At 29.9% G+C, this 13722-nt stretch overlaps 1 protein-coding gene across 1 annotated transcript in view; it reads right to left on the reverse strand.

The window, feature by feature from the left end:
• ssh (Protein phosphatase Slingshot) overlaps positions 1-13573 on the reverse strand; it is a 161537-nt gene extending 147964 nt beyond the window's left edge. The window contains exons 1-3 of the mRNA XM_018505741.1: positions 13481-13573; positions 11950-12283; positions 1203-1258 (exon numbers count right to left, since the gene is read on the reverse strand). Of these exons, the coding sequence (XP_018361243.1) occupies positions 1203-1258; positions 11950-12129 (236 nt within the window). The 5' untranslated portion in view covers positions 12130-12283; positions 13481-13573. The remainder of the gene's footprint in view (positions 1-1202; positions 1259-11949; positions 12284-13480) is intronic.
• Between the last annotated feature and the right edge of the window lie 149 nt (positions 13574-13722).

Consider the following 13722-nt stretch of genomic DNA (forward strand, 5'->3'; position numbering starts at 1 on the left):
AGCTAGTAACTAGCCAGAAATACCAGACAGCAGTTATCTAAGACACAACTTTTCTAGCTAACCGTTAGCTAGAAATGAGGTTCAATTTCTACTCGGGATTAAATTCAATATGAAAAATTTTATCGTTTCGGAAAATAATGCATTAGTAATGTATGGATTTAAACAAAACGTTCTAAAGATAAAATCTTGAAGACGAGCATAAAGTAAACTAAATTTCAGATTAGATATCCATTCACATAGCGATAAAACCAGCTTCGATCGTTGTAGTATCTCGATACCTGTCTTGAAGGATATCAACGTACGAATACGATACTAGGTACTCGGCTAATGCAATAAAAACGCATCTCAAATATCCGATGATAAAACTCCGTCTATATAAAATCGTCTTATATCCTCAAAGCTAATTATAAGAAAATAGTTGAAGAATATTCAAAATATCTCATGCGATTTTTGCAAAAAAAATCCAATAACAAGAATTTTATTACATCGACGACTATGAAAGCCGATCTGCAAATGGTCGATAAAACTAAAATAAGTTATTTGCTAAGTAGAAATTGCTATACTAGCCTACAGGCTGCCAGACTTGCAAAATACATCGTTCGTATATTCCTATCGCGTCTTATTAGCTCGCGCCCGCATAGAATTCCACTTCATTTTGCGTTTCCCGATCTCGATAGTCGAAGCAACTATGTGCTGACAAACGAGAAAATTAGCAGAAAACATATCGCGTATGAGATGAGAACTTGGAAACTCTTCTGATCTCGATACGGTTAATAATACGGCCTTGCGATTCGATCTTATCGCTATTGAAGCTGGGTATACGAGTATGTATCCGTATGTATCCGCTTATGTAGGGTATCCCGAGCTCGAAAGGAAGATTTGAAGATTAATAGGGCAAGATTACTTAGAGCAAAGACCACATCATCGCAAAATTATGTAATTTAAAATGGGTGTTAAATTTAGTTTGCGCATGTATTTATATTTTATAATGTATGTATATACATAGCATAACTCCGGTAAATATGTCGCGCTGGGATTTACGTCGCAGAAGTAAAAAAAAATAGAAGGAGTAAGAGAAAATATGTAGCATTAACGAATGCTTGTAGGTATTTTTTTGTTTTATCGAATCTGTCTTTCAACAGAAAAAGTACTCAATATTTTTTAATAAAAAATTAATAACGATAATAATTGTATAAATTTACCTTTTACAACTTCTTGTAGTATCCTCATCGTCAGCCGGTGCTCCTGCTCCAGAATCCTGAAAAATAACAATTTGCTCATGTACTATGAACTATTTTATATGTATAAGCATATTAGGAAATAAACTAGGAAATAAACATACGATAACAGGTTTATATCTTAGAACTCTTCTTATTATATATTTCCTTTTCAAAGATTACAGTTCCAAGATTAAATCACGCTTGTATAAATCAAAGGTTAAATTGCTCGAAGCAAATAATTTTTGTCTCTCTCTCACTACTTCTTCGAGTTATAATCTCCAAGAAATTATTAATTAACAAGGCGGAACTTTTTGTCTGCTTCCTCTTTTCACTTTCGGTCAATTTCTGCTACGAATAAAAACCGTCAAACAAACAGCATTAATAATTTGCGGTGAAAGCGTTAACAAAGGATTGCTGCCGCTTAAATTACGTCAATACCGGCTTCATGACAGGGAAATACGGATAAGCCTTTATTCGTCCCCCCTGTAGTAGATAATTGAGGTATCGTGACAACCACGGTGAACGGCACGAAACGCTGGAAAATACAGTCGTATACTTGAAGACAATACTGCATTTGTAAGCTACTGAATAAAATTGCTGTCCCAAACGTTCAATTCGAAAGTTTATTATAGCCATCTGACGAATCTTCGTCGACAGTACAAACAACTCTGCCCTGGAAAATTAAGCAGAGACAGAGATTATTCGCTTCCGGAAATTTAACCTTTAATTTACAATGTGATAAAATTTTTATAAAATTTAATTCCGTCTTATATATTTTTCATTAATTTTTTCCAATTATAGAAAAATATAAGGATTTGTGTAACAATAGTATTTTATTTACAAAATGTCAATATAAAAGATAAAGTTTTCAATTTAGTTATTAGTGATATATAGAACCCTTATATATATATTTCAAAAGATTTTAAATAAAATATAAGAAATTATAATTAAATGTAAAAAAAATAGAGGAAAGTCGCCGATACTGACATAGGTCTCCTAAAGTGACATCCCCTTATTTTTCGGAAACTAACTATTGCACTTTATTAATACTAATAAAATCATTATCTGTTTAGCTAATTAAAGAAGTACAAACTCATAATTCGTAGGTTTGTGGCTTGTTTCTTTATCAAATCAGCTAAAAACGAATTCTACAAATGCGCGAAAATAAAATTCTTACGATTTTCTTTTCTAAATTGTGAGGTTTAAGTAATAGTGACTATATTATTGATAATATTATGTCATTTTAAATACTTGTAGTTTCCGAAATAAGTTTTATTTATATTATTTTTTCTCTTAGTCTTTTCATAATACGATTTTTAATTTAAAATTGGGGTGCAGCGTAAACCGACACACCTGTCCGTAAAACAGACCATGAGCTAACTTAATCTTTATAATGTTGCTTTATAGTGTCAAATAAGTCTATTGGAGCTGAAGGCAATCGTGCATATATGGAACAACTCTAGAAAAACTATCGCGTTACATATTTGCATCTTGCAGAACAGCATAAAGTAAATATGCATATAATTCAATAAAAAAATTTTATAACGAAGTAAAATGATTCTAAAAAATCTTATATACATTCACTTATAGGTACTTTATACAGATAATTCCTGTAAAAGAAAAATAGGAATACGTAGCATTACTGCCTATACTGTGTCAGTTTTGGAGCCCATTTTGTCAGACGCTCATTTTTGCATAACTTACGAAAAACTTAATTATTACAAAATTGCAAACAGTATTATAAAAATTGCTTATACTATCTGATAGAAGATACTTTTTACTTTGTATTTATGTTTTTAAAGTTGTATTTTTACCTTTTGTTTAAAAAATATTATCTAAAAACAAAGTGGTATGTCGGTATCCGTGATACCTTCCTCTATTAATTCGAGAATATAGAGCATCAATTATATGTTTTTATATAAAAATTTTAATAGTAATTATTTACTTCAATCATGCATTAAAATTTTACTATGAACTCTTAAGCGTGAGCATTCTTAATGAAATAACAGGAAACATTTTTTTCCATAAAATCTTATACGTTAACTTTCCCTTCAGCAATTAAAAATCACTAAAATTCTTTAATTTTTGATTTTATGTAAAATAACGTTTTATACGCGTTTATAAAATCTGCATGCAAAAGATAATCTCATTTATTAACACAAGTTAGATCACAGTGGAATTTATATTATAATTCTGTTTCATATAGCTTTTCCCGTATACAATGTAGTGAGACATTTCCACGCATCGTTTAGTTGCACGTAGGTTTCCGCGCGTGGTTACGGAGAGGTGGTTCTTTTATTAATAAAGTGTATCGTAAATATCAAGGATACGAAGAGAGCGAATCCTCACGATGGCGCATGGTCACGCAGAAAACGAACCCTCAAAATCAATAAGCGACCGTGTAGTCAGCTCAAGGCTACCCTTCACCCGAAACGCTAAAAAAAATGCAACTGGCCCCCTTCGTAGTAAGTGCACTTTGTTATATGCAAAGCGAACGATAGGGCGAACCCCTTTCTAAGTCCCTTGAAACTCAAGGATACTCGATAAAGTGAATTGTCCTCGAAAACATTTTTGGCACGCATAAATACGATATTGAGTTAAAAATTGCACTCTGATCGTTTAGAGTGCACTCTGCGTGCCAACGAAGAAAAATCAAAATTTCAGTACTGTTGAAATTAAACGTAGGTACATTGTATATAATCATTGCAAGTAATAACAGATTACGTCTTGAAAGCGTAACCTCTACAAAATTTCTACTTGTATAATTTCATTTTTTTTTAAGAAAGTTTAATATAAGTAAAATTTTTAATAACTGACTGATATTTGGCTCATCAACGCATCAAATCATTTCGAATGACAAGTCATTTGGATATATTACTCGAAATTTAAAAAATTTGTATAAAATGAGTATCTTGAGAAATTAAAACTGTTATTGAAAATCTTTTGTCTAGAAACTATATATATAGTTTCTAGACAAGAGATTATTTATGGTTGCATGTAAAATAGAAAATAGATTGAAATAATAACACAATGGATTGAAATAATAACACAAGTTATTATTTCAATCCATTTTCTATTTTACATGCAACCATAAATAATGACATTGTCCAATTCTATTTTTCATAAGTGTGAATCATTTCCGGTGTATTGTTGCTTGCTGAACGTAACTTCGTTGGCTAAAATCGGCTCACAATTGCTAAAATCACGTCACAATTTTGAGAAAATAGCATTAAACAAATAAAAAAATGATTTTTAGGATTTTTATGACGTAGCTTTGCCAGTAAATTTCTTTTTAATTTTATTAATATCATGTAAAAAATCAACTTTTAACTTTAAAATGCATTCTGTTTCGTTTCGATATAAATTTTCGATATAGCAATTTAAAATAATAAAATAACTCTTTCGGTGTAATGCTTACATGGAAAAGGCATTTTATATATTTTATATTAATACTGTGTTATGTGGAAAATAAGTACTTATGTATTATATTTACATAATACAAATGTATTATATTAAATAAAAAAGTAACATAAATTTAATAAAATAAAATATAGCAAGATTATTTTAAATAACTTAAGATTACAATCTTCCTATCATGTTGTATTTTGACAACGTTACTTTTTTATTTATGATCTGATTATATTATATAAGTACAAAATACTTATACTTTCCACATAATACAGTATTAAGGTGGAATAAAATGCCTTTTCTATGTATTCCATGGTACACGAAAAGAACTATTTTCAAAAGATTATATCTCGACGAAAAATCAAACCAAAACAAAATAAAATGCATTTTATAATTGATACTTTCGCGTGGCATTAACGAAATTTAGAAAAAAAATTTACTGCCGGTGTTACGTCATAAAAGTAATCATCATTTTCGCCACTTTGATTCCATTGTTCTCAAAATTGTGACGTGATAGACTTTGGCTAATGGATTCGTGTTCAGCGAATAAAAATATATTGAGAATAACTATTCATACTCATGTTGCAAAAAATCAAATTTTGTCGGAATGTGTAATTATATGTATTTTTAAAGATTTCGTAGAGTACACAAAAATATTAAAAAAAGTTTTCTAAACATTTGACGATAGAAGATACATTTTCAAACATTGAAAACTTCCAACATTTTTTTAGAATCTTCAAGAATTTGATTTTCAATATTCAAAATACTTTGAATCTTTATATATTATATATATATAAATTATTAAAAAATTTTCAAAGAAAGAATTCGAATGCCGTCACTACATGACGTGCAAAATAAGTAACGCATCAATATCGGATTTTAACGATAATTTAAAAACTCAGGTATTAAAAATATTTTCTCTCACACTCTTTTATTTATCGATTTATGTTCGTGTAATTCTTAAAACTTCGAAAATATCTCAAATGTTTAAGTTTTTAACATCAAAACACAATATTCATACATTTAATTTCTATTTTCTCTCGTACAATAAGAAATTAAAGATAGGTATAGCGAGATTTATATAGGTATTAAGAATTTACAAAAATACCCATCACCGCACATATTTTACAGTATACTCCTCCAACAAGAATGGAGTATGTAAAAGACAACATCCTGTAATTATCCTCGAAAAAGATAGTTTACAATGTACCATGATCGTTAAGAAAATTGATCATGCGAGCGCTTAAAACAACGCGCACTATTAACAGCGCAGTACAATTTTCCTACCTTACCTTAGTGTTGCGGCTTAAAATAGAACCTTTCATTTACTGAAAACAAGATTGCGCCTAACTGAGTTAGGAGAGAAAGAAATACGGCGAGAAGAAAGGAACGCAGAGGAATAGAGGCTCTACAACTTTTAATTGTGACTTTCAAGGCGAACTGAATGCACTGCGGGATGCACATGTAAATTGAATTCGCTGCCGTTGCTATAAATGGTTCAATAGTCAATTCTTCATTCTAAAATATTAGAGAAATATTCATGAATCTGCGAACTAATGTGATGATCAGAATTTAGGATTATCCCAAACAGAAAGCCAATATTTTCGCGGCAATTTTTAAATTTTAAAAAGAGAAAATAAACTGTTTTGACATTTACGTGTCAGCATTAATAAATGTTCTCCAGATGTCTGAGGGCCTTGGAAAATATAACACCCACGTGAAATAATTTAAAGTACAATTTCAAGATATAAGCATTGCCTTTATAACACATGACCTTTTTCAGCGCACTTCCCACCCATCTTCACTTTTACCTCACAATAAACAAGAGGCTTATAGTAAATCTTTAGTTCTATAATATTATATACTATGTATATAAAATGTTTTGAAAACGGTGATATTAATATAATTTTTAAGCTTTCTTGCTATAGCAGCAGTTTGTTTATGCAAAAAAATTGTTAATGTTGATTTTTATTTAACTTTTTAGGTTCATCGAGGATGATTGATTATTAGCTAACTAATGAGTCCTAAAAGAAGTCGATCAGCCAAATACTTTTTTCTCAATCGTACACAAAATTGAAGAAAATGAAAAAAAGTACCGAAAGACTTCGAATTTCGCTCTAAAATTTTAAAGACATTCTCGAAGAGTTGTACTATCGATTTATGAAAAAAAAATCGAATTTTTTTACCTTCTAATGTAGGAAAGAGACCCTTAATGTAAATCCTTAACCATACATATCATTAACAGCTTAATAATTAATTTTGTTATTTCGTCCAATAATAATCATGTCCACTATCCACCAACTGATACATTAGTCTTACATATGTGCGAACAAACTCAGCAAATTCCAGTATTCCGAATAGAGATAGATTCATTAAACTTTCAGTGTCAACTATACATGCAATAACCAATTTTCAGTCCATTATAAAGGTATAAAATACGTGACACGAAATCGCGAATAATACTTATCACAAAAGTATAATTAAACGCACGAGTCATGTCGCGCATGAGAAAGACAGTTAGTTACAATTCCATTTCGGATTATATAATAACACGCGGAAGAGTACCGAGTGGCGAAACGCGGATACGAGATTTGATCGCGTACGACAACGTTGTACGAATCGTCTCACATGAATTATCTTGTATTTCCTTCGACGTTTGTACGGATTAGCTGTCGTGCACGCTCATAAACAGAAATACATTGACCACATGTGCGCAGTTGATTTCGCTTTCTCACGATGTATATACATATATGAAAAATAAGTCGGTGACTTCCGCTGGAGATCGGTACTATATCTCTACGAAGATTATAGATCGATGTTATCAATTAAAATTAAATTATTCACCTCGATTAATATAATGGGATATGAATCTATTTTATAAACTCGCGTAAAATATAATATAATATCGTAATTGATACTGTATTTTATAAATTTTATCGAAAAATTCGTACATTCTATTATAATTTCGATATCAAAAACAAAACTTGCAATTATCGTAGAATTTGTATTAACATAGATAAAATAATTGACAATTTTAATATTATATTTTATATATCGAAACATATGTAGTAACAACATTATCGCATATACATAGATATATTATAAATATTACATATTTAGAATGTATATAGCTTTGATTACATTTATTTCCTTTTAACATTATAACTATTAAATGCAAACACAACAATTAAAAACGCAATAGCGTATTATTCATGAACATAATTTATTATTTACTTGATACTTATCTATTTAGCAAAAAATAATCAATTCGAAGTCTAATCAACATAACAAAATAATTATCATTGACGAAGCTGTTCAAAGCTCTAATCTAATTAATCTTTTGCTTTTTTTTAAAATGTAACTTTTTTATATAAATATATTTAACTCGAACACGCACTGCTCAATAAATTAACAATTAGGTGTGCGAAATCATATTACATTTTTGCATTACTTATTTATGTTATGCAGCTATGCATTTGTATTAGCTATTACAGTAATTTCTACAATATTGCAAAAAATACGCAAAAAAATCTAAGTATTCAATCTTTTTTCTAAGCTAATTGGTCAATGCATTATAAAGAACTTTAATTAGGTACATTCTGGATTCCATACGTATCATTTCAACCTCATTAAATCAATGACAAAAAAACCTGGAACAAAAAAAGAAGTTTAGGAATAGAAGAATTAGAATAAAAATAAAAAATACTGAATAGACTAGAAATCATTAACTACCACTACTTTCTACAAATTTAAGCGTTCCGTGATTTTTAAACAACAAAACAGATATCCTTTTTTGATTCTATACTCATTCGATCCTATTAGCTTAACAGAGATTATGCGGTAGACTTATATGCAACACTATCATAAGCCCGGATCTACAATAATAATAGTAACTGGTCAATTTCTTACGACTTAAGGCTTAAAGCACCTATTGTAGATCCGGACTAAGACAAAATTTAATAGAAATGCATTAATTTGCGTTTTACATGGTCTAAAAGTCAAGAAAATTTCAGACGTGCGATTTGAATGATCACAAAGGTGATTTTTCTTATTGAAATTTATGTGTGCATCAGCATGTGCATAAATCTTGATAATCCTATCTGATGCAATCCTTCTTTAGAATCGCATGCTCAGCGTGTCTCCTCTTTAGTCTGATAAAACTGACGCGTAGCTAAGCTAGAAAGATTTATTCCAATATCCGTATGGTTGTTGATTGACAGAAATAACTCAATGATATTGCCACCCCCGTATTAAGAAAATATAGCTATTAAAAATGATATTATTAATAAAACGTTATTGAATATATATCCATTATAAAGCATTCTAAGACGTTTTTCGATTTTTACTTTTTAACAAAATTCATGTCGCATCGTTCGTCATAAGTATATGTACCTAAAAATACGTAACGATGATAAAAGAATCAAGATATTCTCGTCAACGTAAAACAGAAAGTATTTTCGAACAATGTAAGTGAAGTGCGCAGAAATTGGTGTTACAATGGATACATGTCAATTCATCTTAATGCTTAATTACACTGCTGCTTAATTAACAAGACAAAAAACATCAAATACAACTTGTATGTGATAAACAAGGCACAACAGTCACGCATGAGAATTTGTACAAAATCAATGTAGTAGACATCTACCTAATTACTAATTAGGTGATACTATCTCATATCGTTTTAACCATAAATATTGATTTTGAAAAACAGGTGACATTTAAAAAAGTTTATCTATATTTTTTCGCTCATAAGAAATAATTTCAAATGAAAGTTTTTATATAAACGCATTATGTAGGGGAGACCGGGATTCGTTGTCGTACGGGGTTGATTGTCAAAATGCTTATAACTCAAACAAGATTGACCAAAATGAGACGAGATTAGGTGACAAATTAATTTTAATATCTTTAGAGGACACATTTTCAGAGAATATACTTACAAATATATTATATTTCATAAAGATATATATTTTTTCATTTTTCATGTAGAAACTATGGTACAAAAACAAATTACGTATTTTATGATTAAAATAACTATTTTATTTGTATTAATAATATAATTACTATTATTTCTCAAAATATAGAAATGATATTAAAATAAAAATTGTGTTTTTTATGTGTTGTCCATAACAAATATGCTACTGCCAATCCTAAAACGTGTGACAATCAACCCAAAACACGGGGTTAATTGTCATATTTTCGCAGCATCATTTAAAATTAAATAACTTATTTTTATGATATGATGAATTCACGAGTAATATTTTTTTAATACCTAAAGGATGTATATTGTAACGTATATATTTCAAAATCAGGCATCTACTTTTTTCTAAAAATCAATAATCAAAAACTGTAACAATCGGCCCCGGTTTCCCCTACAACGCTATAGTTACGTAAACAAATATTATATTTGTATATTTTAAAAGAGATGAAATCATTTTATTATCATTTCTCGTTTTAATTTTTATATATCGACGATTATTTTTAAACTTTCACTAATCTTTTTTTACATATTATACAAAAACTTTAATATAAAAGAAATTTTATAATATTTATAGAAGATATACATTATTCTCTATAATGTTAAATTTAACTTAAATCGTTACTGTTCCTACTAAATATATCGTTGTTTTATATTAAATTTGACACCGTATTGCGTCACAAATATAACCATGGTTTTAGTATAAAATAACGATATAATTGAGTAAGAGCAATGACGATTTACATTAAGTTAAATTTAACACTAGATTTAACAGTGTAAATGGAAATAAAGTATACACCATAAATGGAAATGAAACGTTGACCAAATTTACTATTGTAAATTTGTCTGAGAAAAGATCAATAACTCATTTGATTGAATCCGAATATACGAGAACTGCGCAAAACGTCGTGATCAATGCCAAATGTTAGAAACGATTTTTAATAATCCGATTTTATGTTTCACCTCGTATCGTAATTAATTGCAATGTAACTTTGTGTACCTTTGCGTGTTAATATATACAAAACATGCACGTATATCCATAATGTCGTACGTCATTAATGTGACTTTCCCCACACGATACGGATTTGCGTGTTGCTTATAGTATGCCGTTATCGCAAATCTTGATTATCCTCGAAGAAAAGCGTGTGATTAATTCGGCTAACGGTCGTTGTCCACCTCAATTATCTCCTACAAAAGTTGTACTTATCTTTACGATCCGTTTCTTCCAATCAAAATATAATTTGTCTCGTCACGAATTTGACATGGTGTGATAATTATATTCCCATTATAACAAAATTCGCCTCTAATATTTTACCAAAATAAAAAAAATTACTTAAAATTAAACGTACAATTCTTTATAAACAAAAGTAGAAATAAATACAATAATTAAATTTAAAAAAATGAAATTCGCATTGCAATTATTTCAAGAAATTCTAAAGACATATAAAAAAGTTGTCTATTCACTTAAAAAATTTGATCACTAATAAAGTTACCTATTTATTTTTATTTATTCTAACAGATAGAATACATTACATTGTGTAATATAAGATTTTATTTCAAAGATATCTTTAATAATAGAGAATAATTTTTTTTAATAAGAATAATCGATATAACGATAAAGAGTTTTCTAAGTTATCAGCTCTTTGCAAAATTATAGGTAATTTTAAGAATAAATATAGATATAGCAACACCTGTAAATGTAGATACAAGACATGTATAGATAAAGCAACACTTCCCATTTACTTTCATGTGGAAAGAGATCTTGACAGAATCAATTTAAAAACTTCTTAATTCTCAATATTATATAACAAAGATTGAATTTAAAAAATTGAATTTTCATTATATAATATTGAAAGTTAAGAAGTTTTAGAAAAAGAAGTTTCCGGTCGCGCAAATGTATTACCTAAAAAATTTAACTCCAAGGTGAAATCCATCCATAAGTTATAACACACAACATTAAAATACATTTCAAATAATAGTGACGACCTTATTTCCTTTTTCGTATACGCGGCTGCTCTGAACAATTACAATTAGAATAGGATAGAAGAGAGAATAACTCTAATTAAGTATAAAGATCCTATTTTCGGTCGAAGATCTTTAATTATTTAATTATTTAATGTAAATTTATTAGCAGTTTTTTAAATGATTAACATCAAATAATGAATATTCTTGTTAGATGCTTATTAGTATAAAAAATTGTTGAAAATCTAAAGTATTGGAATTTCTGACACGACTTATTTTCCATAACGATCACGGAAATCACTAACGCACAAAGTACAGTAGCGTGATTCTAAACTCGTGAGACAATCAGAGAAATCACCGGGCTCTGCCGGCATGAAATCTTACTTTTGCGATGACTTTGTCTCGCAATTGCGTGACGCGTACGCCACACGCGACTCTTCGTCCATGACGACGAGGTCGCCGATCGTCGCCCCGGAGTATGCTGGACCACGGTGAGGGTGGCTGGGGTGGCGATGGCGGCGGTAAACCGTAATGTAGACCGGCTTTTTGCTTCAGCACGATCATGCCTCGTGTATTAAAATCGACAAAAGTTCCCTCGCATGCAAATACGATAATGTACTTTGCGGTAGGAACTCTCTTCACACCAGATATTGTCAGAAATTTTGTCAGAGAGACTGCAGTCGCGACACGTTAACCCTCGGGTGTGAACAATTTCGCACTGATAATCGAATTTTTAGTTATAATTTAGTGTGTACTGCATATAAAAATGTTATTAAAATATACAGAGTGTTCTCGGATTAAACCATACTCAAAATATAAATTTAGGAAAACCGAACAAAATTTTCCTCTAAAAATTTGTTATGTTGATATCGACTCCTAAAGTTACAGAACTATAGGACTGATTAATGAATGTCGAAATATTTCTTGGTTTTGTTTACTCTGAAGCAAAAATATATGCCCGTTAATCATCTTCAGTCATTAAAACGTAGGATAATACAAGTGTGCGAAGAAATTACAAAAGCACAATACCTATATATCAGTCAGCCATGTTCTCTCATCGATAGGTGCAATGCTTATCTCAAGGCAATCGTGTAACTTTTTCCTTGGGGCGGAAACGTAAAAAGTGGAAATATTTTGTATATATGTATGTGTATACAACATTTTCACTTTTCATGTTTTCGCTCTAGAGAAAAAATTAAATGATCACTGTTCAAAACTAAAGGCCATCATTTTGAACAAAATATTTAATAGTAACTACATTTTAATTATTATAAAACAATAATAGGAACTGACATTATTTCGACACTATTTCTACATATACTTCTGTAACTTATTTAAGAACTCAATGGCTGCATTCAGCAGAGAAAATTAATCAATTAGCACTTAGTGATTCTTTAATATGATTGGTTCCTACACTAAGATCCAGCGATGAGCTAAAGGCAAGGAATCAATCATGTTAAAGAATCACTAAGCACTGATTAGTTTTCTCTGCTGAACGCATCCAATATTTCTTAAACAAAGCGTTTACAAGCAAACTTCCAAAGAAAAATTTTGTTTGTTTCGAGGTTTTAAATTCACATTTTAAGTTTGATGATTTAACGCACAAACATCCAGTATCGATCGGTTATAATTTACAATTATTACCGTCCTAATCTATTATTTATCAACATAATTTGCGTGAACAATGTAAGGATATTTGTAATGTTATCAATCGAGAGACTTATGTGTGTAAAATTTCGAAACTTATATAATGCTCATCAATAATGTTAGAAATAATAAAAAATAAATAAAAATAACATCACAAATTAAATAAATTTAATCGTTTTAATTCACAATAAATTCTGTTAAATAAATAAATTTCACTTCTTTCATTATTTCTTTTGACCAGTTGTATTTATTCGGCCGAATGTCTTACATATCGCTTGACCTAACTAGCCCACAATCAAATCCCATTATTGCGACAATGGTTCTTTCTTGTAGTGAGAACACGAGAAGATAGAACACACATCAAATATTTATTAGCTACACGAACTGCCGTCGTACCGAGTGACGGCGGACTGACTGAATCCGTCGACATTGCGCCGGAGGAGGGCTGCGAGAGAGAGAGAGAGAGAGAGAGAGAGAGAGAGAGAGAGAGAGAGAGAGAGAGAGAGAGAG

Source organism: Trachymyrmex cornetzi, unplaced genomic scaffold (genome assembly GCF_001594075.2).
Source record: "Trachymyrmex cornetzi isolate Tcor2-1 unplaced genomic scaffold, Tcor1.1 scaffold210, whole genome shotgun sequence".
Classification (NCBI taxonomy): domain Eukaryota; kingdom Metazoa; phylum Arthropoda; class Insecta; order Hymenoptera; family Formicidae; genus Trachymyrmex; species Trachymyrmex cornetzi.